The sequence below is a fragment of the Lepidochelys olivacea genome, assembly GCF_965140295.1.
Source record: "Lepidochelys olivacea isolate rLepOli2 genome assembly, chromosome: 1".
In the NCBI taxonomy this organism is placed as follows: Eukaryota; Metazoa; Chordata; order Testudines; family Cheloniidae; genus Lepidochelys; species Lepidochelys olivacea.
In genome coordinates this window covers 354,059,128-354,082,375 of record NC_140411.1, presented here as the reverse complement: position 1 = coordinate 354,082,375, position 23,248 = coordinate 354,059,128, and the positions used below count along the sequence as shown (strand labels likewise).

General features: G+C 51.9%; 1 protein-coding gene across 2 annotated transcripts in view; it reads left to right on the top strand.

Moving 5' to 3' along the window:
• Positions 1-23,248, top strand: part of SHANK3 (SH3 and multiple ankyrin repeat domains 3) — a gene marked incomplete at its 5' end in the record, with an annotated part of 664,505 nt that overhangs the window by 543,190 nt on the left and 98,067 nt on the right. For both annotated transcript variants that reach the window (XM_084611263.1, XM_084611264.1), the window contains one exon: positions 11,703-11,785. In XM_084611263.1, coding sequence (XP_084467389.1) covers positions 11,703-11,785 — 83 coding nt within the window. The remainder of the gene's footprint in view (positions 1-11,702; positions 11,786-23,248) is intronic.

The window sequence follows — 23,248 nt, the reverse complement described above, 5'->3', positions numbered from 1 at the left end:
TTCCAACCCTATGATCCTATGATTCTAAGATCCCTTTCTTGAGTGGTAACAGCTAATTTAGACCCCATCGTTTTATATGTATAGTTGCGATTATGTTTTCCAGTGTGCATTACTTTGCATTTATCTACGTTAAATTTAATCTGCCATTTTGTTGCCCAGTCACCTAGTTTTGTGAGATGCTTCTGTAGCTCTTCGCAGTCTGCTTTGGACTTAACTAGCTTGAGTAGTTTTGTATCATCTGCAAATTTTGCCACCTCCCTGTTTACCCCTTTTTCCAGATCATTTATGAATTTGTTGAATAAGACTGATATAGACAGTATGGACACCTGGGGGACACCACTATTTACCTCTCTCCATTCTGAAAACTGACCATTTATTCCTACCCTTTGTTTCCTATCTTTTAACCAGTTACCAGTCTATGAGAGGACCTTCCCTTTTATCCCAGGGCAGCTTACTTTGCTTAAAAGCCTTTGGTGAGGACGTTGTCAAAGCTTTTCTGAAAATCTAAGTGTACACTGTATCCACTGGATCTCCCTTATTCAGATGCTTGTTGATCCCCTCAAAGAATTCTAGTAGATTGGTGAGGCATGATTTCCCTTTTAAAAAACCCTGTTAACTCTTCCCCAACAAATTATGTTCATCTATGTCTGACAATTTTGTTCTTTACTATAGTTTCAACCAGTTTGCCTGGTACTGAAGTAAGGCTTACTGGCCTATAATTGCCGGGATCACCTCTGGAGCCCTTTTTAAAAATTGGCATCACATTAGCTATCCTCCAGTCATCTGGTGCAGAAGCTGATTTAAATGATAGGTTACAGACCACATTTAGTAGTTCTGCAATTTCACATTTGAGTTCCTTCAGAACCCTTTGGTGAATACCATCTGGTCCTGGTGACTTATTACTGTTTAGTGTATCAATTTGTTCCAAAACCTCCTCTAATGACACCTCAATCTGGGACAGTTCCTCAGATTTGTCACCTAAAAAGAATGGCTCAGCTTTGGGAATCTCCCCCACATCCTCAGCTGTGAAGACCAATGCAGTGAATTTATTTAGTTTCTCCACAATGGCCTTATCGTCCTTGAGTGCTCCTTTAGCATTCTGATCGTCCCATGGCCCCACTGGCTGTTTAGAGGGCTTTCCGGTTTTGATGTACTTACAAAAATTTTACTGTTACTTTTTGAGTCCTTGGCCAGCTGCTCCTCAAATTCTTTTTTGGGCTTCCTAATTATATTTTTACACTTCATTTGCCAGAGTTTATGCTCCTTTCCATTTTCCTCAGTAAGATTTAACTTCCACTTTTTCAAGGATGCCTTTTTGCCTCTCACTGCTCCTTTTACTTTGTTTAGCCGTGGTGGCACTTTTTTTGTTCTCTTACTATGTTTTTTAATTTGGGGTATGCATTTGAGTTGAGCCTCTATTATGGTGTCTTTAAAAAATTTCCAGACAGCTTTCAGGGATTTTGGTGTTGTACCTTTTAATTTCTTTTTAACATCCTCATTTCTGTGTAGTCCCCCTGTCTGAAATTAAATGCTACAGTGTTGGGTTGCTGTGGTGTTTTCCTCGCCACAGGGATATTAAATTGTATCATGTTATGGTCACTGTTACCAAGCGGTCCAGCTATATTCACCTCTTGGACCAGATCCTGAGCTCCATTTAGGACTAAATCAAGACTTGCCCCTCCCCTCATGGATTCTAGCACTAGCTGCTCCAAGAAGCAGTCATTTAAGGTGTCAAGAAACTTTATCTCTGCATCCCGTCCTGAGGTGACATGGACCCAGTCAATATGGGGATAGTTGAAATCCCCCATTATTATTGAGTTTTTTATTTTTATAGTCTCTCTAAACTCCCTGAGCATTTCACAGTCACTGTCACCATCCTGGTCAGGTGGTTGGTAATTTATCTCTACTGCTATATTCTTATTATTCGAGCATGGAATTACTATCCACGGAGATTTTATGGTACAGTTTGGTTCATTTAAGATTTTACTTCATTTGATTCTACGCTTTCTTTCACATATAGTGCCACTCCCCCACCAGCACGACCTGTTCTATCCTTCCGATATATTTAGTACCTTGGTATTACCGTGTCCCATTGGTTAATCTCATTCCACCAAGTTTTTGTGATGCCTATTATATCAATATTCTCATTTAATACGAGGCATTCACATTCACCCATCTTATTATTTAGACTTCTAGCATTGGTATATAAGCACTTTAAAAACTTGTCACTTTTCAGCTGTCTGCCATTACATGATGTAATTGAATGGGACTCTTTTTCATTTGACTGTTTCTCATCAGCCCCTACCCGTATTTTATCATCTTCCATCTTCTCCTCCTTACTAGGACATAGAGAATCTCCATTAATAGATCCTCCCCTAAGGGATGTCTCTGTCCGAACCACATGCTCCTCCACACCTGTCGACTTTCCCCCAGCCCTTAGTCTGAAAACTGCTCTACGACCTTTTTAAGTTTAAGTGCTTGCAATTTGGTTCCATTTGGTTTAGGTGGAGCCCATCCTTCCGTTTTGAGATCTCTCAGTGAGACCGTTTTTAAGCCATCTAATATGCACCTTGTTAGTGCCACATAATGCAAGTTTTTTAATCAAAATCTCATGTGGTAATAAGTCAAATGCCTTGGAGAAATCCAAGCTTATTGTATCAACACAGTGACCTTTATCAACCAGAACTGTAATCCTGTCAAAAAGAGACAACAGGTTTGTTTGACAAGACCTCGCGTCCATGAAACTATGCTGACTGGCAGTAATTATACATTTCTAGCCTCCCGTTCTCTGTTGATGGAGTCCTGAATTAACTTCTCCACTATTTTACCCAGGATGGATGTCAGGCTAACTGATCTGTAGTTCCCTATGGTTTCCCTTTTACCTTTTTACAGTATTGGAATTATGCTGGCTGACCTCCAGATCGGTGGAATTCCCCCCGTTTTCCAGGATTTGTTAAGAATTGGCATTAGGGATTCTGAGAGTGCCGCAGTTAGTGCCTTTACCTCGGGGTGATGTTGTCCACGCCCATTGGTTTGGAAATGTTCAGTTTCAGCCGATGCTGCCTCACGTCCTCCGTTGTTGCAGATGGTAAGCTTTTTATTCCATCCGTAACATCATATGGGATGGACACATCCTCCGGCTTTGTTCCAAGCACAGAACAGAAATATCTCTTGAACATTTCTGTCTTTTCTGTATCACTATTTACAGTTTTGCCATCTGCATCTAGCAATGGATCTATACCTGACCTGGCGGTATTTTTTTGTGGGCAGGCACCTTCCTTGCCATGGAGATATTGTAAAAGTCATTGAGCATATTTCCGTACCCAAGTGTTTCTTGGGCTGTACTCTATCTCTCTAACGATGGAATCAGACCTTCAGAGAAATAACGGGACTCAAAACACTGAACAAAGATACAAAATATCTCTGGAGCCATAGAGCAACCCTCACAGTACCACCATCTCAGAGCAGTTAGTCGCCTTAACCTATGTGAAGGAGATGTAGGTTTGCTTTCCGGCGAGGCTGTGACACAGCATGCCCTGTGTTTTACAAGATGCTTCTGTTACAAGGGCCTTCCATTTATTTTTTAAACACCTCAGCAAATCCCTGCCAAGATATTTTATGCCAATGGTCCTGCAGAACCTTTGTGAACAAATGGCTCTGATTTGGGATGGCATTCACATCAGGGCTCAGCCAGAAATGCAGTTCTGAAAGCCAACAGACTACAGTTCTTCCACTGAACCAACGCAGCCTTGTGATTAACTTCAAGAGCAACAGCAAACACACGTCCAGATCCCTACCCCATTGGGCATGCTCACTAGAAGAGTATTGATTTCTTCAGAAAATAGCTAAGAACCTCTTATTAACCTGTCTGTCCAATCCCTGTTAAAACTACTGTGAAGAATAGCCTCCTACACAGAACTGCTTTCCTGTACAAGTGACATCTGACGTTGCTGCAATGGGTCTGCTGGACTAGAGGGATTCCACTCACTTTCATGTGCAAAGTACAGGGTTTGTTAATTTATGAACCAGCACCCGCATGATTGGGACAAGTACTTACCTCACCTGCTGTTCGCGTACAGGGAGGTGCCCCAGGAGTCTACCGGATTTTCACCTTTCGAACTGTTATATGGCAGGAGGGTGAGGGGCCCCCTGGACCTGATGAGAGACGAATGGCAGGGGAAGGCCACTCCCGATGGAGAGACAGTGGTGGAGTATGTCCTGATCTTCCGAGAGAGACTGGCTGAACTCATGGGCCTGGCCAGGGAGAATCTGGCCAGAGCCCAGAGGAAGCAGAAGGTCTGGTATGACCGCACGGCACGGGCCCGTGCCTACGCCACCGGGGATCAGGTGATGGTTCTCATCCCCGTGAGAAAGAACAAACTACAGGCCGCCTGGGAGGGCCCTTTCAAGGTCATCAAGCAGCTAAACGAGGTAAACTATGTGGTGGAGCTGTCTAACCGGGCACACCACCGCTGGGTGTACCATGTGAATATGATGAAGCCATATTATGCCAGGGGGAATGTGGTGTTGGCCGTGTGTGGACATTGGGAGGAGCAGGGAGATGACCCTTTAGTAGATCTATTCCCTGGGACCAGAGCTGGTTCCCCCCTGGAAACAATTCCCCTCTCGGATCAGCTAACCCCTGCCTAGCAAGCTGAGGTTAGGCGGGTGCTGCATCCGTACCGACAGCTGTTTTCCAGCCAGTCTGGACGCACTAATCTGACTGTCCACCGGGTGCAGACAGGGTCACACCCGCCGATAAGATGCTCCCTGTTCCAAGTCACAGGGAAAACTGCTCAGGACCTGGAAAGAGAGGTCCGGGACATGCTGGCTTTGGGGGTTATCCAGCCATCGGCCAGCCCTTGGGCCTCCCCGGTGGTGCTGGTCCCCAAAAAGGACGGGTCGATCTAGTTCTGTGTGGCCTATCGGAAGCTCAATGCCATCACTGCATCTGATGCCTACCCCATGCCCAGACCTGTTGAGCTCCTAGGCAAATTGGGAGGAGCTCGATACCTTACCACCATGGACCTTACAAAGGGCGACTGGCAAGTGCCACTGGATGCAGATGCCCAGCAGAAATTGGCCTTTATCACCCCTCTGGGGCTCTATGAGTTCCTGACCCTGCCTTTTGGCCTCAAGGGAGCGCCGGCCACCTTCCAGCTCCTGGTGGATCAGCTACTGAGGGGGATGGAGAGTTTTGCCGTGGCGTATATTGATGACATCTGTGTCTTTAGCCAGACCTGGGAGGACCACGTGTCCCAGGTTAGACAAGTGCTGGACCGACTCCAGGGGGCTGGGCTGACTGTAAAAGCGGAGAAGTGCAAGGTGGGGATGGCTGAAGTATCTTACCTGGGCCATCGGGTGGGGAGCGGCTGCCTAAAGCCGGAACCAGCTAAGGTGGAGGTGATCAGAAACTGGCCCGTTCCTCACACCAAAAAGCAGGTCCAAGCCTTTATTGGGTTGGCAGGATACTACCGAAGATTTGTGCCCCACTTTAGCGCCATAAGAAAAGGAGGACTTGTGGCACCTTAGAGACTAACCAATTTATTAGAGCATAAGCTTTCGTGAGCTACAGCTCACTTCATCAGATGCATCTGATGAAGTGAGCTGTAGCTCACGAAAGCTTATGCTCATCTGATGAAGTGAGCTGTAGCTCACGAAAGCTTATGCTCTAATAAATTGGTTAGTCTCTAAGGTGCCACAAGTACTCCTTTTCTTTTTGCAAATACAGACTAACACGGCTGTTACTCTGAAACCTGTCTTTAGCGCCATAGCCGCCCCCATCGCTGGGCTATGCAAGAAGGGGAAGCCAGACAAGATGGTCTGGACCGAGCAATGCCAGGAGGCTTTCCGGGCGCTGAAGGAGGCTCTGGTCAGTGGCCCAGTTCTGGCAAACCCAGACTTTGACAAGCCCTTTATGGTGTTCACCGATGCCTCAGACACAGGACTGGGGGCGATGTTAATGCAGGAGGATGGAAAGGGGGAGAGACACTCCATCGTGTACCTGAGCAAGAAGTTGCTACCCCGGGAGCTACACTACGCGGCCATCGAGAAGGAGTGCCTGGCCATGGTGTGGGCCCTCAAGAAACTAGAGCCATATCTCTGCGGGTGACACTTCACCGTGTGCACCGACCACTCTCCCCTGACCTGGCTGCACCAGATGAAAGGAGCCAACGCCAAGCTCCTGAGATGGAGCCTGCTTCTGCAGGATTACGACATGGACGTGGTCCACGTGAAGGGAAGTGCCAACCTGATAGCGGATGTGCTGTCCCGTAGAGGGGGCCCGAACTTCCCCAGGTCACTGGTCACAGTGACCCCGCTCAGTTCAGTCTCGAAGGGGGGAGAGATGTGACGATGTGACGCAGCAAGGAGGGGGGAATGTTGACTTGGGAATGTGGCAGGGGAGTTTCACTGGGAGACCTGAGAGCCTGTAACCTGAGTCAGGAGGGGGAGGTAACACCTCTGCACGGGAATATGGACAGAAGCTGCAGGAAGGAGCCTGCTGGGGGGGTTTCGTTTCAGTTTGGGGCTGGGTGGTGGAATGCAGGGAACCCCAGGGCTGGGTCTAAGCTCCCTGCTCCCCCAGAAGGACTGGACTGAGGGGTCCTGATTGTACCCACAAGCTTTGTTTGAGACTGTGTTCCTATTGCCCAATAAACCTTCTGTTTACTGGCTGGCTGAGAGTCACAGTGAATCCCAGGAAGAGGGGTGCAGGCCCCAGACTCCCCCACACTCCATGACACCCTGGGGTGCCTACATCCACAGAGGCACCTCCGTTTCCACTTGTAGACATGCAAAGCCACCTAAGTCTTGATGCCGTGGCACAGCTAATGAGGTGGTGGGAACCTGCACTCACACCTAAGCCCTGGCATGACACTGAAGCCAGGCATCCCCCCCATATTGCCTGGGGGGACTGATCCAGTAGGTGTGCTTAGTGCAGGTGTAACCCACCGCAGAGATTACTGGGACTAGCTGGTTGGGAATAGTGGTGGCTGGCTCTCTGTGTGTCCTCCCGAATACACAATAACCCAGTGATTAGGGCATTCACCTGGGATGTGGGAAACCAGTGTTCAAATCCTCCCTCTATTTAATTATTTACACACTGGAACAGCTTCCACAGGCGAAACTCAGACCCACCCACAATACCCCCCAGCCTGGGGGTTCAGGCACTCGCTTAGAAATGGGGGAAACCTGGGCTGAAGTCTCTGCTCCAAATGAGCCAGAGCGGGGATTTGAAAACAGGTCTTCCCATCGCAAGGGAGAGCCCGACCACGGAACTGTGGGCTGTAATGGGGCAGGTGTTTCTCTCATTTTGCCTGTGACAGGGCTGCCCTGGCCTAGGTGCCTAACTCGAGAAGCGGGGTGGGGATCGGTGCCTCCCTCCAGCCAGCCCAGATCCCTGGGAGCTTCTGGCACCTTTGCGGATCTGGGCTCTCAGCCCCATGCCTTTCTTCTGCATTTCACTCCTGGCTGGCTTGGGTGCCTTCCCGCTCAGCTTACTGGCTTCTGAGACTCTTTCTTAGGCACCTACCGCTCCCCATACCATGTGTGGGGAGCCCCGGCGCCTAGCTCAGGGCTGTGAATTCCACTGGCCAGAGGAGCACAGCAGAGTCAGTCAGGCATTGCAACTTCTAAGACCCCTTTGTGAATCTAGCCCATACCTGCTCTCTGCTCCAGGGATAACAGCACCGCCCTGCCTCACAGATGGTTGTGAGGATAAATACATTAACGCGTGGGGAGTTCTCAGGCACTACAGGAATGGGGGTGGAATCAGTGCCCTAGATCGATTTGTTTGTGATCCTCATTCACCCATCCCCATTCGCTGCGGCTCTCATTGGTGTCTTGTGCGTATGTGCCGTGCTCACGTGTCTGGGCACGACTGGATTCTAAATCATAATGTTATTCGTTGTGTTCTCTCCCGCTGAGGCCTGCGCCACTGGATTCATAAGTTCGGCACTTTAACTTACAAATGCAGGGATAAAAAAACCTGAAAAATTGTTCGTCTGTAAAATCTGCTGCCTGTTTTCTCCCTGCTGCCCCTTGTGCCTGGGGGGTGCTCCCCAGAAACTTCTGCAAAGCTGCCTCATCATGCACCTTCCAAAGCCTCCTCACTACTCTCCTTTGCCAGGATCCCAGCAAAAACCTGACAGCGGCGTTTCCTTATGCTCTTCCATCAGTCCGTGGCCAGCTGGTGTCTCTTGTCTTCGGTTGTAGACTCCTTGGGAGGGGACAGCGTGGCAGTCAGGTTTTGTTCGTACAACACCCTTGCCTGGGAGTGCAGATCCTTGGTGGGGGCTCCTGGGGCTACACTAACACACAGACTAATAAGTAGGGGTGCTGCCCCTCCCAATAAATCATGCGGAATGCCTGGGCTGTCAGGTGGGATTCAAATCTAACTGGCACAAATTTGAGGTGACCCGCATAACTCAGGGCTTCGCTGTTCATGAATAGTGCACCCGTCCTAAACGAGCTGAGACAGCTTTATAACATGCCACACACCACGGTATCTCTTACGTAGTTGCAGTGCATGCATTTTCCTGGCATAAATTACTTACAGTGTGTGTGTGTGTACAATCCATGGCGACAAACCTACACACAGATACCGCCGTCTCCAGCTATCTACATACAGCAGTGGTTCTCAGCTGTGGTCCACTGCTCGTTCAGGGAAAGCCCCTGGCGCGCCGGGCCAGTTTGTTTACCTGCCACGTCAGCAGGTTCGGCCGATCGCAGCTCCCAATTGCCGCGGTTCGCCGCTCCAGGCTGATGGGGGCTGCGGGAAGGGTGGCCAGCACATCCTTCGGCTCGCGCCGCTTTCCGCAGCCCCCATCGGCCTGGAGCGGCGAACCGCTGCCAGTGGGAGACGCGATCGGCTGAACCTGCAGACGCAGCAGGCAAACAAATGGGCCCAGCCCACCAGCAGCTTTCCCTGAACAAGTGGTGGACCACAGTTGAGAACCACTGACATACAGGCAGCATGGGAATCAAATGTATGGACTTCTGCTTCAGAAACCCAAGTGTTTCCCCAGCGAGCAGAGACAGCTGCTCCACTGACTCCGGTAGCAGAGAGGTTTGAAAAATCCACTTGTCAAGCCCTTTTATTTTTGATAGTTCCTTCTGACAGTAAAGACATTTCCACGGCTTGTGTAGTAGCTGCATCATCATTCCATCCCGCGAAGGTGGCCGTGCTCAGCACACTGTAAGAGCTCCTGGGTCTCCCAGGAGAAATGAATATGATCTAGTTCCTCTGTAGAAAACTTCTTCTCAGATTTTGGATATGTTTGTCCACATCCTGGACACTCACAGATGGATTAAAAACAAAGTTCTGGCACCTCCTCCTGGCTGACAGTTTGTGTTTATAGTTCAGCCCTTGTAGACGATAAACTCTTCAGTGGTGCATCCAAAGTTGATAGAGCCAAAGGAGTGAAGTGTCACATCAGAACAGTCAAAAGGTTCCACGAGATGTAAATCAGACCCACTCTGTATTTACATCATCCTTAGTATTCGAGCCCTGCGAATCCGCAGATACTCACTGACCATTTATCCAGATTGCGGATCAGATGCGGATACAATTTTGTGTCTGCTCAGGGCTCTACTCAGCATCATGGTATCCAAATGCTGATGGAGCCAAATTGCCCAAACTGTGCGATCCAGGGCAATGAGCTGAACGTAGTAAGTCAGAAGGTAACTGTGTAATCAGGTCTGATCAACTCTATATTGGAGTAACTCAAGTAGGTTCTGTAGCTTTTCCCAAACAAATGGCAGTGAAAACAGCAGATTCCTTCCCCACAATGTCACTTTTTCCCCCCCAGTACTTATCCCTCCTGTGATTTGGGAAACAGAGGTGTTTATGCATCTCTGTGTATTTACCTATGTAAGAGCCAGGGTATTATTCTTAGCGATTGTATTTATTAGTATGTGACAGTTCTAGCAGGAATCTAAAGCTGTGACTCCTCCATTAAGGGGTGTGTACGAGCAAACCCAAGCTGCTGGCAGATTTGGCTACACTCAGTGCAGAATATAAGGGGCCACCTACTAATTCAAACACTGGTCTGCAATGGCTTGTGGCTGGGCAGATGCTAATGCCAAGGTACCAGCTAAGTGCCCACTGCATGCACCTTGAAGTATAGCACTTGGAACCCACCCCCTTTTCAATCCAGAAATACAGCTCTCGTCTTACTCTGAGTCTGGCATACAGATACTGCTGTGATGCTGGTGGTATATGGGAGCAATTCCACACGCTCCATCGGGGAAGTGAGAAATCATGCTCTAATAAATTGGTTAGTCTCTAAGGTGCCACAAGTCCTCCTTTTCTTTTTGATCAGCTGTGACACTCATTCCAAGCAGTGGAGGGCAGCAGCAGCCGGATCCAGCACTGTGGATTAGTGTGTAGTATGTGTGTGTTCATGGGTGTGGGTCTCTGCATGCAGTGCATGCAGCTGGGTGTGCTGAGGAAGGGAGTTTCTACTGCAGTGTGTGTGTGGTGCACACTCTGTCTGTCTTGCACAGGTGTCTGTCTGTAGTGCTTCCTTTTCCCACCGGTGCGCGGGAACCATGCAGAGGTGTCCCTGGAGGGTTTACTTCTCCAGGCAGTGCCTGGATGCTTTGGCTCTTTGTTTCTCTGTTGCTGCACTCGGGGTGTATCAGCCTGAATGGCTACACGCATGTAGTTGTGGATTTGGGACTGGCACATTCCCTGCCCTCTTGCTGTGCCTTGCTCTTTCCGGTTTGGCAAGTAAAACTCCTTCGCTGTGCTGCTGAAAAGCACTGAGATCTCTGATTAATTCCACTCTGATGTCAGACATGCGGCTCTGCTGGGAGGGATTTACAGAGCTGCGTTTAAGCTCTCGTTCACTGAGAGAATCTTTCTCTGTCTCTTCCCTCCCCCCTTCCCCTTCCCCCCCACCCCCCGCCCCAGCTCTCTGAAAATGTGTAGACATTTTTCTGTTGAAAGGGTCGCTAAGGCTTGGGGTCGGTTCAGAGCTTTGCATTTGATTCCCTCTCTTTACCACTGGATATTTTTTCATTCTTCTCATTCAGCTGCCATTGAGGACAGAGAGAGCAGCTTTGTTGGAACAGGACAATGAAATGAACACCCCCCCCTTTTTTTTCCCCGATGACAGCCCGTTACTTAGCAACGGGGTGGGGGGATTTTAACAGAAGATCAGAGCGTCAGGATGAGGAGATAACCTCTGCCATTCCCTTTCCCAGGAAACTTACTCAAGAGCCACCTTCCCTGTTGACAGGCTCCTGATTCTTTTCCTCCCAAGAGCCCGCAGGAAAGTCTCAGAGAGAATCCTCCCAGATGGCTGGCTGGCTGGCTGCCTCCCCCTGCAACTCCTCTGCTCAGGCACCCCACTCTTCAGTGACATGCTAAGGGCATCATGTAAAGGGAAGCCCAGTGTGGGATCAGTAAGCTCTCTGCATACACATGCAGGTGACTGAGAGGGGGATCCGTGGGCAGAAGGGAGAGCCAGGCGGCCAGGGCTGACCCCTACCCACACAGGGAGGGAAAGGAGCGTTCGCCTTTTTGTTCTGACAGTGGGCAAGGGAGGGAGGGAGAGAGACTGTGCCCAGCTCCGTGCTGAGAGCGATGGTTGCTCCGAAGAGGTCTCCGTGTGAAAGGCAGAGAGGCCACCTGCGCCTGGCAGCATGGTGCTGAAATCTAACCCTAGCATCATTCTCTTGTGCTCTTTCCTGCCCAGTGACTACATCATCGAGGAGAAGACGGCCGTGCTGCAGAAGAGGGAGCATGAGGGATTCGGGTTTGTGTTGCGAGGGGCCAAAGGTAAGGGCTGGTTTATTTCACTCAGGGCTGGGGCTGGGAGGGGAAGCTCCGTGTCTACAGGGCCCTGCTCTGGCTGGCTGCACTGGTGTTACACACTGCCAGCCCGTGGGCCCCCATACAGCAGGGCTCTCCGGGGACTCTCCCTCCCCTTGTCTCATGTCCGGGCACATTAGAGTTTAACTCTGTTGATGTACATTGTCCACACCTGGGATTTCATGGCAAATGTGCAGCCGTTGCACCCTGACTGGCAGGTCTCTGCTAGACTCTGTGCTGTGCAGAAAACTCTGCATGCCGAGGAGTTTCACCTTCAGCCTATTGCATGTGGACAGTGTGCATGCGTGATTCAGACAGGGAGCCCCTCAGAGCAGGGCTCGTGTGCAGCCCCAGGCCCCCACGTTGACTGTGAATTTGGAGACCAGTTACTACAGTCACTGGCTGTGCTGGGGCATAACTGCAGGCTGGGAAGAAGAATCGTGTGGTGGAGCCTCTGTTCTGAGGCGGCCACTTGTGGGACTGTGCTGTCAGCCCTGCCTGATCAGGGTCTCCCCTGCTGGCATCAAGGGGACATTTCCATTCCCCACACTGTCTTGGGGAATTCCTCGACTCACGCTGCCAGTGCATCTGGCTCCCATTGTAGCTATTGTGGCTCATATTACCAGGAATTGTTACCAGAAAGAATCCCTCTGGGACGGAGAGTGATTGAGCTCATATATTGGCATTGACTAACCAGCGTTAACCCTGAGCTGGGAGCATGGGGAAGGCAGGGGATTCCTAGGACAGAGGGTCATTTTTCCAGAAATCTCAGGTTGAAGACTGGGGCAGACCCAGCACTGAAGTGTAATCAGATCAGTATGGGAGAACATAGCCACAGTGATGTCTGTCTGTGTCCCCTCCTGCTCCCCAGCAGACATGGTACCTATAGGGAAGGCTTGGAGAGAGGCTGCCAGCTTTGAATAGAAGATCTGCTCCTTTTCGAGACCTTGCTGTGGATGGAGCCCTTTTGATTTGGGTTTGAGCCCCACAAGTGATTTCCTCCTAGCATTCACCGATTGTCTTTTTCTGCATGTATCACAGAAGGGTTTTGTGTGCAAGTGGGTCTGTCTTTCAGTACATGTATGTGTGTGTGTGTGTTTGTGTGTGTGTGTCCTACTCATATCTGCTAGTCTGCAAATTGTGTAATGAAACTTGCCAGCCCTCAGCATGGCATCTCCCTTTCTCACGGGTTCGGTTGTCATGGTGCGGGGTTACTCCCGTAACGACCAGCTTTTCTCCTATTCTCTCAGGCTTTCTCAGTTTCCTCACCTCAAGTTTGTATGCTTTGTATTTTCTTGTGTCTGCTGATAGCTGGCGGAAGAGACTCCAGGCAGGTTAGACAATGGGCATTTGGCTGTGGGGCTCTGCAGCCAAATGAGTCTTTGTGGGATTTTTGGTATAAATATGGCTTAGAGTCTGTATGACTCTGGGGGCCACAACACTACTGTCAGAGGCCATGGGGAAGCATATCAGAGGGTCATGGAGGTGAAGGTGGCTTTGAGGCCTTGTAGGGGTTTCAGAGTAACAGCCGTGTTAGTCTGTATTCGCAAAAAGAAAAGGAGTACTTGTGGCACCTTAGAGACTAACCCATTTATTTGAGCATAAGCTTTTGTGAGCTAAAGCTCAAGTGAGCTGTAGCTCACGAAAGCTTATGCTCAAATAAATGGGTTAGTCTCTAAGGTGCCACAAGTACTCCTTTCCTTATAGGGGTGAAGATCTCTGATTAGTGAGGGTTGGGTGTGGCTCACTTGGGAGCCCATCACTCTCCCATGGTCACAAACTGTTAATCTGGGAGTCATCCTTGACCCCTCTCTCCCCTTTACGTTCCCCTGATTAAAGCTACTGCCAAGCCCTGCTTCTTCCTCTGTAGCGTGCCCCAATCCACCCATCCTCCGTTCCCACTTCCAGAAGCCTTGCCCATGCCCTGGTGACACCCAGCCGGGGCTGCAGCCTCCATCTTTCTGGATAACCCGCTCACCCCTCCCACCTGTTTATGTGACTGAAGAAAACATAAACCAGCCCCCATCCCTTCCTGTGCCCACTGTTATCACAATAAGTATATGGGGTGTTTCCTGCTCCCAGAGTAACGGCACTCACAGACAAGTGCACAGACCAGGCACTGATGTCCACTCACCCTACAACAGCCATAACTTTATTATTGATTTGGCACGTCCTGGGGCCGGGTGCTGGACAGACATACAGAAACAGGTGGGCCCTGCCTCAGGGACTTTGCCATCTAAACGAGTACTTGGCAGTTAGGTGAATAGTGAAAACATCCCCAGCTATGTGAATTGGAGTAAAAAAAACAGACGGGCTGTAAGCCCCCATGCTTGAAGGGAGGTCGCAGCCACTAGCTGACTGGGTTGGGGGAGAAGCAGCCCCACTCGTCAGGTTATTCCCTATGTGGTTTTTGTACTTTCCTATGAGGCAGCTGGTCCGAAGTCTGGTTGGAGCTGGGATCCTGGGCTGATCCTGTTCCTATTTCTCTTCCAAATGCTGTTGCTGAACTCCTCTTCTTGTCCTGCCTCTCTGAGCGTGCCATCTGCCCCCTTCCTTTTTCGAGTCCCTTCATTGGCTCTACCAGTCTCAGATTCAAACTCCTTGTCCTCGCTGTCAGGTCTCTACCCAGCTCTGCCCCCGCCTGCCTCTCTTCTCTCATCACTTGCTGCTTCCTGGCCCAGGACCTGCACTCTATCAACTCCAGTTCCCTCCATCTGCCATGAGCACTTCCACCTTCCCTTACTCTCCTCTGTGCCTGGAACAACCTCCTTGGTCTTACAGGCCACACAATATCCTTCCCTTCAGATCCCAGTGTTGTATGTCCGATGTCGAACCACACACTTGCACCAAACTAATTACTGAAAAGTAAACAAAGCACAAATGGAAGACGTATATCTAATGTGGTGTATCCACTGCAGAGTCAAGTAAACTCATGAGGGAAAGGATGGTGCTGTGGTTAGGATGCTAGTCTGGGACTCTGAACCCATAATTCACAGATTCCAAGGCCCAAAGAGACCATTGTGATCATCTAGTCTGACCTCCTGCGTATAACAGGCCATCAAGCTTCCCCAAAATAATTTAGTTCTCTCCCTCATTACAGACTTCCTGTGTGGCTGTGGGCAAGTCTCTGTACCATGAGATGACCGAACTTTCCAACCTCACAGGGGTGTTGTAGGATAAATCTGTTTCAGATTGTGAGGTGATACTTCAGTGATAGATACGCCTTATTTCATTACGCTGTTCCTAACCCACTGACCTCTGTCTTTTGTCATCTTCATCGTTTGCTTGGAAGAGGCTTAAGGTTTGATACTTGATGTCCCGTGTTTGGTGGTTACACTCTTTGGGGGGCTGCATGAGGCATAGCCACAGTGCTGAAGCAGCACTTTCCATTGTGGGGCGTGGACACACGAGCAATATAGAAATATTCGAAGTACTGGGAAATAGCAGCTTCAGAAATCCAGTCATTAGCCATAGTCCCGGTGGAATCCCCTGGTCTCATTATGATCATAATTCTGGGACAATGGGAATAAGACTCATACCTGCAGCTCATGGTATTAGCATACAGTTGGTTGTTGTAAATCCATCACCATCCTCAATTTAATGGTGGCTGAGACACCTGACCTTACTTGAACTTCTTTGGTTCATGCTTCTGGCCCTGTTTTGTCTTTCAGCCTTTGTCCAGAGGGGTAGTAGACTTGGTTCGGAATGGTTTGACCATGCACACTTTGTCCTCACCTGTATCGGGCATCCCACCTTCAATGTGGTCTCCCTTGGTATATGAGTCCTAGAATGAAATAAACACTGGAGTTGTCTTAGTTACAGGGTAGGCGCCCTGGTCCCTGAGATTCCTCTCTCTGTTGGCGATTTATCTGGTCTGTTTTTGGAATTGAGACAAATTGCTCTGAATGAGTTTGATTCTTCTCACCAACTGAAACTCTTCTATGCATTTGCTCTGGATCTCACAGCTTCCATCTCACAGTTTCCATGGCAACTTTTAGACTCTCCTAGGTCATTTTAGGGTCAGTCATCACCTGGTGGCGGGGTGCTACACTCTGATCTTCACGGTGGGACTGGACATTGGAGAAGTGAAAATGACACACCACCTCTTCCTCCACACCACCACCTCTTCTATGCTGAGGCCAAGAACTCCCCTCATGCCTGAGGAGATGGGCGTGCTACTGTAAGTGCCTGCCCTAGGAGACTGATAGGCACAGCTGGATTCCAGACGTCTCTTGGGCGATGTCTAGAGTGGTGGCGAGGGGTGTGATTCCCCTGCTCATGTACACATGTTGACGCTAGCTCTCAGCAGGCTAGTGCAAGTACAAATAGCAGTGTATCCATGGTAGCTTGGGTAACAGCCGCAGAGGCGTGGCTTAGCCATGCCACGTATATACCCAGCAGCTTCTGGCAGGTTTGTACTTGGGATGGCTAAGCCATGGCACTGCAGCTACACTGCTCTTTATACTCACGCTGGCTTGACGAGTGTACGCGAGCAGAAGAATCTCACCTCTAGCTCATAGTGTAGACCTTGCCCAAGGCAAGAGACGCTGCTCCTCTCCCACAGAACCACTCTGCCCAGGGATCAGTAGAGGAATTTTTCTTCTTTGAGGTGGAGTCTGCATAGTTCCACATGTCAGGTAAGTTTGTCCCAGTGCACAAACTTGGAATCTGCTACAGAGCAAAGTTCATTAGAGCTACTCACCTCCCCTTCCTCCTCTTCTCCTGCAGAGCTCGAGGGTAAAAAAGGGGAACTGGCCCCAGATGACGGCTGAAGGTGCAGTGAGCTCAGAATTTGTTCACTTAAATTCATGGCCTCCCTCATTTTTTTTTCTTCTGCCCCACTGGGGCCTCTTGTTGTGTATACATATGTGACGATGTGACGCAGCAGGGAGGGGGGAGTGTTGACCTGGGAATGTGCCCTGGGGATGGGAGACCTGAGAGCCTGTCACCTGAGCCAGGAGGGGGAGGGGGAGGTAACACCTCTGCCCAGGAATGTGAAGACAGGCTGCAGGAGGGAGCCTGCTGGGTGGGTTTAGTTTCAGTTTGGGGCTGGGTGGAGGAACACAGGAAACCCCAGGGCTGGGATCTAAGCTCCCTGCTCCCCTAGAAGGACTTGACTGAGGGGTCCTGGGTGTACCCACAAGCTCTGTTTTGGACTGTGTTCCTGTTGTCCAATGAACCTGAAACACAATGAAACACGGTCTCCCATAGTATTCTTGTCAGCAAGTTAAGGAAGTATGGGCTGGATGAATGCACTATAAGGTGGGTAGAAAGCTGGCTAAATTGTCGGGCTCAACGGGTAGTGATCAATGGCTCCATGTCTAGTTGGCAGCCGGTATCAAGTGGAGTGCCCCAAGGGTCGGTCCTGGGGCCAGTTTTATTCAATATCTTCATAAATGATCTGGAGGATGGTGTGGATTGCACTCTCAGCAAATTTGCGGATGATACTAAACTGGGAGGAGTGGTAGATACGCTGGAGGGGAGGGATAGGATACAGAAGGACCTAGACCAATTGGAAGATTGGGCCAAAAGGAATCTGATGAGGTTCAATAAGGATAAGTGCAGGGTCCTGCACTTAGGACGGAAGAACCCAATGCACAGCTACAGACTAGGGACCGAATGGCTAGGCAGCAGTTCTGCAGAAAAGGACCTAGGGGTGACAGTGGACGAGAAGCTGGATATGAGTCAACAGTGTGCCCTTGTTGCCAAGAAGGCCAATGGCATTTTGGGATGTATAAGTAGGGGCATAGCGAGCAGATCGAGGGACGTGATCGTTGCCCTCTATTCGACATTGGTGAGGCCTCATCTGGAGTACTGTGTCCAGTTTTGGGCCCCACACTTCAAGAAGGATGTGGATAAATTGGAGAGAGTCCAGCGAAGGGCAACAAAAATGATTAGGGGACTGGAACACATGAGTTATGAGGAGAGGCTGAGGGAGCTGGGATTGTTTAGCCTGCAGAAGAGAAGAATGAGGGGGGATTTGATAGCTGCTTTCAACTACCTGAAAGGGGGTTCCAAAGAGGATGGCTCTAGACTGTTCTCAATGGTAGCAGATGACAGAACGAGGAGTAATGGTCTCAAGTTGCAGTGGGGGAGGTTTAGATTGGATATTAGGAAAAACTTTTTCACTAGGAGGGTGGTGAAACACTGGAATGTGTTACCTAGGGAGGTGGTAGAATCTCCTTCCTTAGAGGTTTTTAAGGTCAGGCTTGACAAAGCCCTGGCTGGGATGATTTAACTGGGAATTGGTCCTGCTTCGAGCAGGGGGTTGGACTAGATGACCTTCTGGGGTCCCTTCCAACCCTGATATTCTATGATTCTATGAACCTTCTGTTTTACTGGCTGGCGGAGAGTCTCAGTGAATCCCAGGAAGAGGGGTGCAGGGCCTGGACTCCCCCACACTCCGTGACAACTGGTGGCAGAGGTGGGATGTACTGCACCCCGTGAACGGCGCTTCCTGCAGTAAGTGACTGGGGAGCAGTAAAAGGAAGGGGAATTGACGAGGACCAGGCGTGCTGAAGATTCAGAGAGAGACAGTTTCGGGGGGCGGTTAACCGCTGGGAGTGTGTGACCAGAGAGAAGGACTTTTGCAGTAACAGCGTTCCCCGGGGGATTGCAGCGAGCGGTCCCATGGGCGGAGGAGTCAGCAGCTCGACCCTGGCAAAGAGGTGGTGACCTCAAGAAGGACTGGCACACTAGGGGTTTTTCCTGGAAACCGTGGAAAGCTGCCCAGCCTGCAAGTGGCCAGCAGGGAGATGTACGCTAAACGCCTTAAGAGCGACCTGGTGGAGCTGTGCAGGCAGAGGGGGCTGCGCATCGGGAGGTCCACCAAGGAACAGCTGATTGCCCAGTTGGAGGAGAGGGATCGCTTGGATGACCCGATCCCTGTCCCTGAGGGAAGCCGCCCGGTGGATGCAGCCTGGGCCCTGGGGCCTGACCGGGCTGGGAGGGGTCAGACTGCTGCCGAGGACATCCCGAGACCCTTCCTACCTATGTCTGGGGGAGGGGTTGGGGGAAGCCCAGTGAATACCGAGGGCACCCTGACCCCGGCAGCCAGCGGGGGATCCTCCCGGCGGAGCTCCCCATCCCTGGAGCGGATGCGGCTGGAATGGGAGAGGGAGATGAAAATGAGGGAGCTGGAGGATCATGAAAAACAACGTCAACATGAGCAGGAGGAGAAGGAGAAACAACGTCAACATGAGCAGGAGGAGAAGGAGAGGGAGCGTCAGGAGAAGGAGAAGGAACGTCAGGAGAAGGAGAAACAAAGACAGCATGAACTGGAGCTGGCCAGGCTGAGGAACAGTGGGGCCCCGGCTGCGGTGAGTGCGAGGGGACCCAAGACTGCAGGGAGCTTTGATAAGTGCTTCCTGGCCCAGTGGAAGGAGTGGGGACATAGATAGCTTCCTGACAGCCTTTGAGAATGCCTGCGAGATGCACAGGGTTGACCCTGCCAACAGGCTCCAGTTCCTCACCCCCTTACTGGACCCCAAAGCCGTGGAGGTGTACAGCCGAATGACAGGGGCGGAGGCAGGGGACTATGAACTGTTCAAACAGGCCCTGCTCCGTGAGTTTGGGCTGACCCCCGAGATGTACCGGAGAAGGTTCCGGAGTCAGCGTAAAACGCCTGAGGTCACCTACCTACAACTGGTCAACTGGATGCAGGAGTATGCCCGCAAGTGGACAGCTGGGGCCCGACCTAAAGAGGACCTGCTTGACCTAATCGTACTGGAGCAACTGTATGATCAGTGCCCTTCCGACCTGAGGCTGTGGCTGGTGGACAAAAAGCTCGAGAACCCCCAGCACGCAGGGCAGCTGGCCGACGAGTTTGTGAACAGTCGGTCAGGGGGTAGCCGGGAGGAGTCCCAAAAGAACAGCCCCCCCCTCCCCCTGATGCAGAGAGAGAGTCACCATGGGGCCTCCCAGCGGGGAAATAGGGAGAACCCCCTCCAAAGGGGAACGCCTGGCGTCGGGCCCCTCCGACCCGCTCGAGGGGACCAACGTGACCTGAGCTGCTATCACTGTGGCCAGAGAGGCCACGTACGGACCCAGTGCCCCGGGCTCAGGGACAAACTGAGCAGACCCAACCCTGGGTAGGGTTAAGACCTACCTGACCCTGACAGGGGTGGGCGGGACCCTATTTAAGGTGCCCGTGGCAAGGGTACATCTGAAATGGGGGGCCAAGGAGGGCCCCAAGGATGTGGGGGTACACCACCATTTGCCCACTGAAGTTTTGATGGGGGGAGACGTAGACGACTGGCCAAACAACCCCCAGACCGCCCTGGTTGTGAGCCGTAGCCAGAGCCGGCGAGGGGCACTGCACCCTGACCTCGGGGAGGGTACCACACCGGAGGCGCAGGACCCTACCCTGGTGGGGAGGGAGCGCCGAGGGGCACGGCTCAGAGAGGCGGAGGCCTCAGACCTGGCCACTGAGGGGGAACCGGGCCCCATCCCTTCCCCAGCCGCTGAGTTCCAGGCCGAGCTGAGGAAAGATCCCTCCTTGCGGAAGCTCAGGGACCTGGCCGACCTCAGGGTGGTACGGACCATGAGGAGAGGCTGCCAGGAGAGGTTCCTGTGGGAGAAGGGGTTCCTGTACCGAGAATGGGCTCCCACAAGGGAAGTAGAGCCCTGTGGGATCAGGAGGCAGCTGGTGGTCCCCCAGAAGTATCACCGTAAGCTCCTGTACCTAGCCCATGACGTCCCTCTCGCAGGGCACCAGGGAATCCAGCGCACCCGGCAGAGGTTGCTACAGAACTTTTACTGGCCCGGGGTCTTTACCACCGTCTGGCAGTATTGCCGATCCTGTGACCCCTGTCAGAGGATGTGGAAACCCGGGACAAGGGGAAAGCGGCTTTGAGACCTTTGCCCATCATAGAGGAGCCTTTCCAGAAGGTGGCCATGGACATCGTGGGGCCACTCAGCAAGACGACCCGGTCGGGGAAGAAATACATTCTGGGGGTGGTAGATTTTGCCACCCGCTACCCCGAGGCAGTGCCCTTAGCTTCCATTGAAGCAGACACCGTGGCCAATGCGCTCCTGACCATTTTCAGCCGAGTGGGGTTCCCCAAGGAAGTCTTGACAGACCAAGGCTCCAACTTCATGTCGGCCCTGCTCCGGTGCTTGTGGGAGAAATGTGGGGTCCGGCACGACTGGGCCTCAGCTTATCACCCCCAGTCCAATGGGCTGGTGGAGAGGTTTAACGGGACGCTAAAGATGATGCTGAAAACCTTTATGAACCAGCACCCGCAGGATTGGGACAAGTACTTACCTTAGCTGCTGTTCGCGTACAGGGAGGTGCCCCAGAAGTCTACCGGATTTTCGCCTTTCGAACTGTTATATGGAAGGAGGGTGAGGGGCCCCCTGGACCTGATGAGAGACGAATGGCAGGAGAAGGCCACTCCCGATGGAGAGTCAGTGGTGGAGTATGTCCTGATCTTCCGAGAGAGACTGGCTGAACTCATGGGCCTGGCCAGGGAGAATCTGGCCAGAGCCCAGAAGAAGCAGAAGGTCTGGTATGACCGCACGGCATGGGCCCGTGCCTACGCCACCGGGGATCAGGTGATGGTTCTCATCCCCGTGAGAAAGAACAAACTACAGGCCGCCTGGGAGGGCCCTTTCAAGGTTGTCCAGCAGCTCAGTGAGGTAAACTATGTGGTGGAGCTGTCAAACCGGGCGCACCACCGCCGGGTGTACCATGTGAATATGTTGAAGCCATATTGTGACAGGGGGAATGTGGTGTTGGCCGTGTGTGGACAGTGGGAAGAGCAGGGAGATGACCCTTTAGTAGATCTATTCCCTGGTACCAGAGCTGGTTCCCCCCTGGAAACAATTCCCCTCTCGGATCAGCTAACCCCTGCCCAGCACAGGAGGTCGGGGGTGTGCTGCATCCGTACCGACAGCTGTTTTCCAACCAGCTTGGACGCACTAATCTGACTGTCCACCGGGTGCAGACAGGGTCGCACCCGCCGATAAGATGCTCTCCCTTCCGAGTCACAGGGAAAACTGCTCGGGAACTAGAAAGAGAGGTCCGGGACATGCTGGCTTTGGGGGTGATCCAGCCATTGGCCAGCCCTTGGGCCTCGTCGGTGGTGCTGGTCCCCAAAAAGGATGGGTCGGTCCGGTTCTGTGTGGACTGTTGGAAGCTCAATGCCATCACTGTATCTGATGCCTACCCCATGCCCAGGCCGGACGAGCTCCTAGACAAGCTGGGAGGAGCTCGGTACCTTACCACCATGGACCTTACAAAGGGCAACTGGCAAGTGCCACTGGATGCAGATGCCCGGCTGAAATCGTCCTTTATCACCCCTCTGGGGCTCTATGAGTTCCTGCCCCTGCCTTTTGGCCTCAAGGGAGCGCCGGCCACCTTCCAGCGCCTAGTGGACCAGCTCCTGAGGGGGATGGAGAGTTTTGCCGTGGCGTATATTGATGACATCTGTGTCTTTAGCCAGACCTGGGAGGACCACGTGTCCCAGGTTAGACAAGTGCTGGACCGACTCCAGGGGGCTGGGCTGACTGTAAAAGCGGAGAAGTGCAAGGTGGGGATGGCGGAAGTATCTTACCTGGGCCATCAGGTGGGGAGCGGCCGCCTAAAGCCGGAACCAGCCAAGGTGGAGGTGATCAGAGACTGGCCCGCTCCCCACCCTAAAAAGCAGGTCCAAGCCTTTATTGGGATGGCAGGATACTACCGAAGATTTGTGCCCCACTTTAGCGCCATTGCCACCCCCATCACTGAGCTATGCAAGAAGGGGAAGCCAGACAAGGTGGTCTGGACCGAGCAGTGCCAGGAGGCTTTCCAGGCGCTGGAGGAGGCTCTGGTCAGTGGCCCAGTTCTGGCAAACCCAGACTTTGACAAGCCCTTTGTGGTGTTCACCAACGCCTCCGACAAGGGACTGGGGGCGGTGTTAATGCAGGAAGATGGAAACGGGGAGAGACACCCCATCGTGTACCTGAGCAAGAAGTTGCTAGCCCGGGAGCAACACTACGCGGCCGTCGAGAAGGAGTGCCTGGCTATGCGCTGTCCCGGAGAGGGGGCCCTGAACTTCCCCAGGTCACCGGTCAGAGTGACCCCGCTCAGTTCAGTCTCGAAGGGGGGAGAGATGTGAGGATGTGACGCAGCAGGGAGGGGGGAGTGTTGACCTGGGAATATGCCCTGGGGATGGGAGACCTGAGAGCCTGTCACCTGAGCCAGGAGGGAGAGGGGGTGGTAACACCTCTGCCCAGGAATGTGAAGACAGGCTGCAGCAGGGAACCTGCTGGGGGAGTTTAGTTTCAGTTTGGGGCTGGGTGGAGGAACACAGGGAACCCCAGGGCTGGGGTCTAAGCTCCCTGCTCCCCCAGAAGGACTTGACTGAGGGGTCCTGTGTGTACCCACAAGCTCTGTTTTGGACTGTGTTCCTGTTGTCCAATAAACCTTCTGTTTTACTGGCTGGCGGA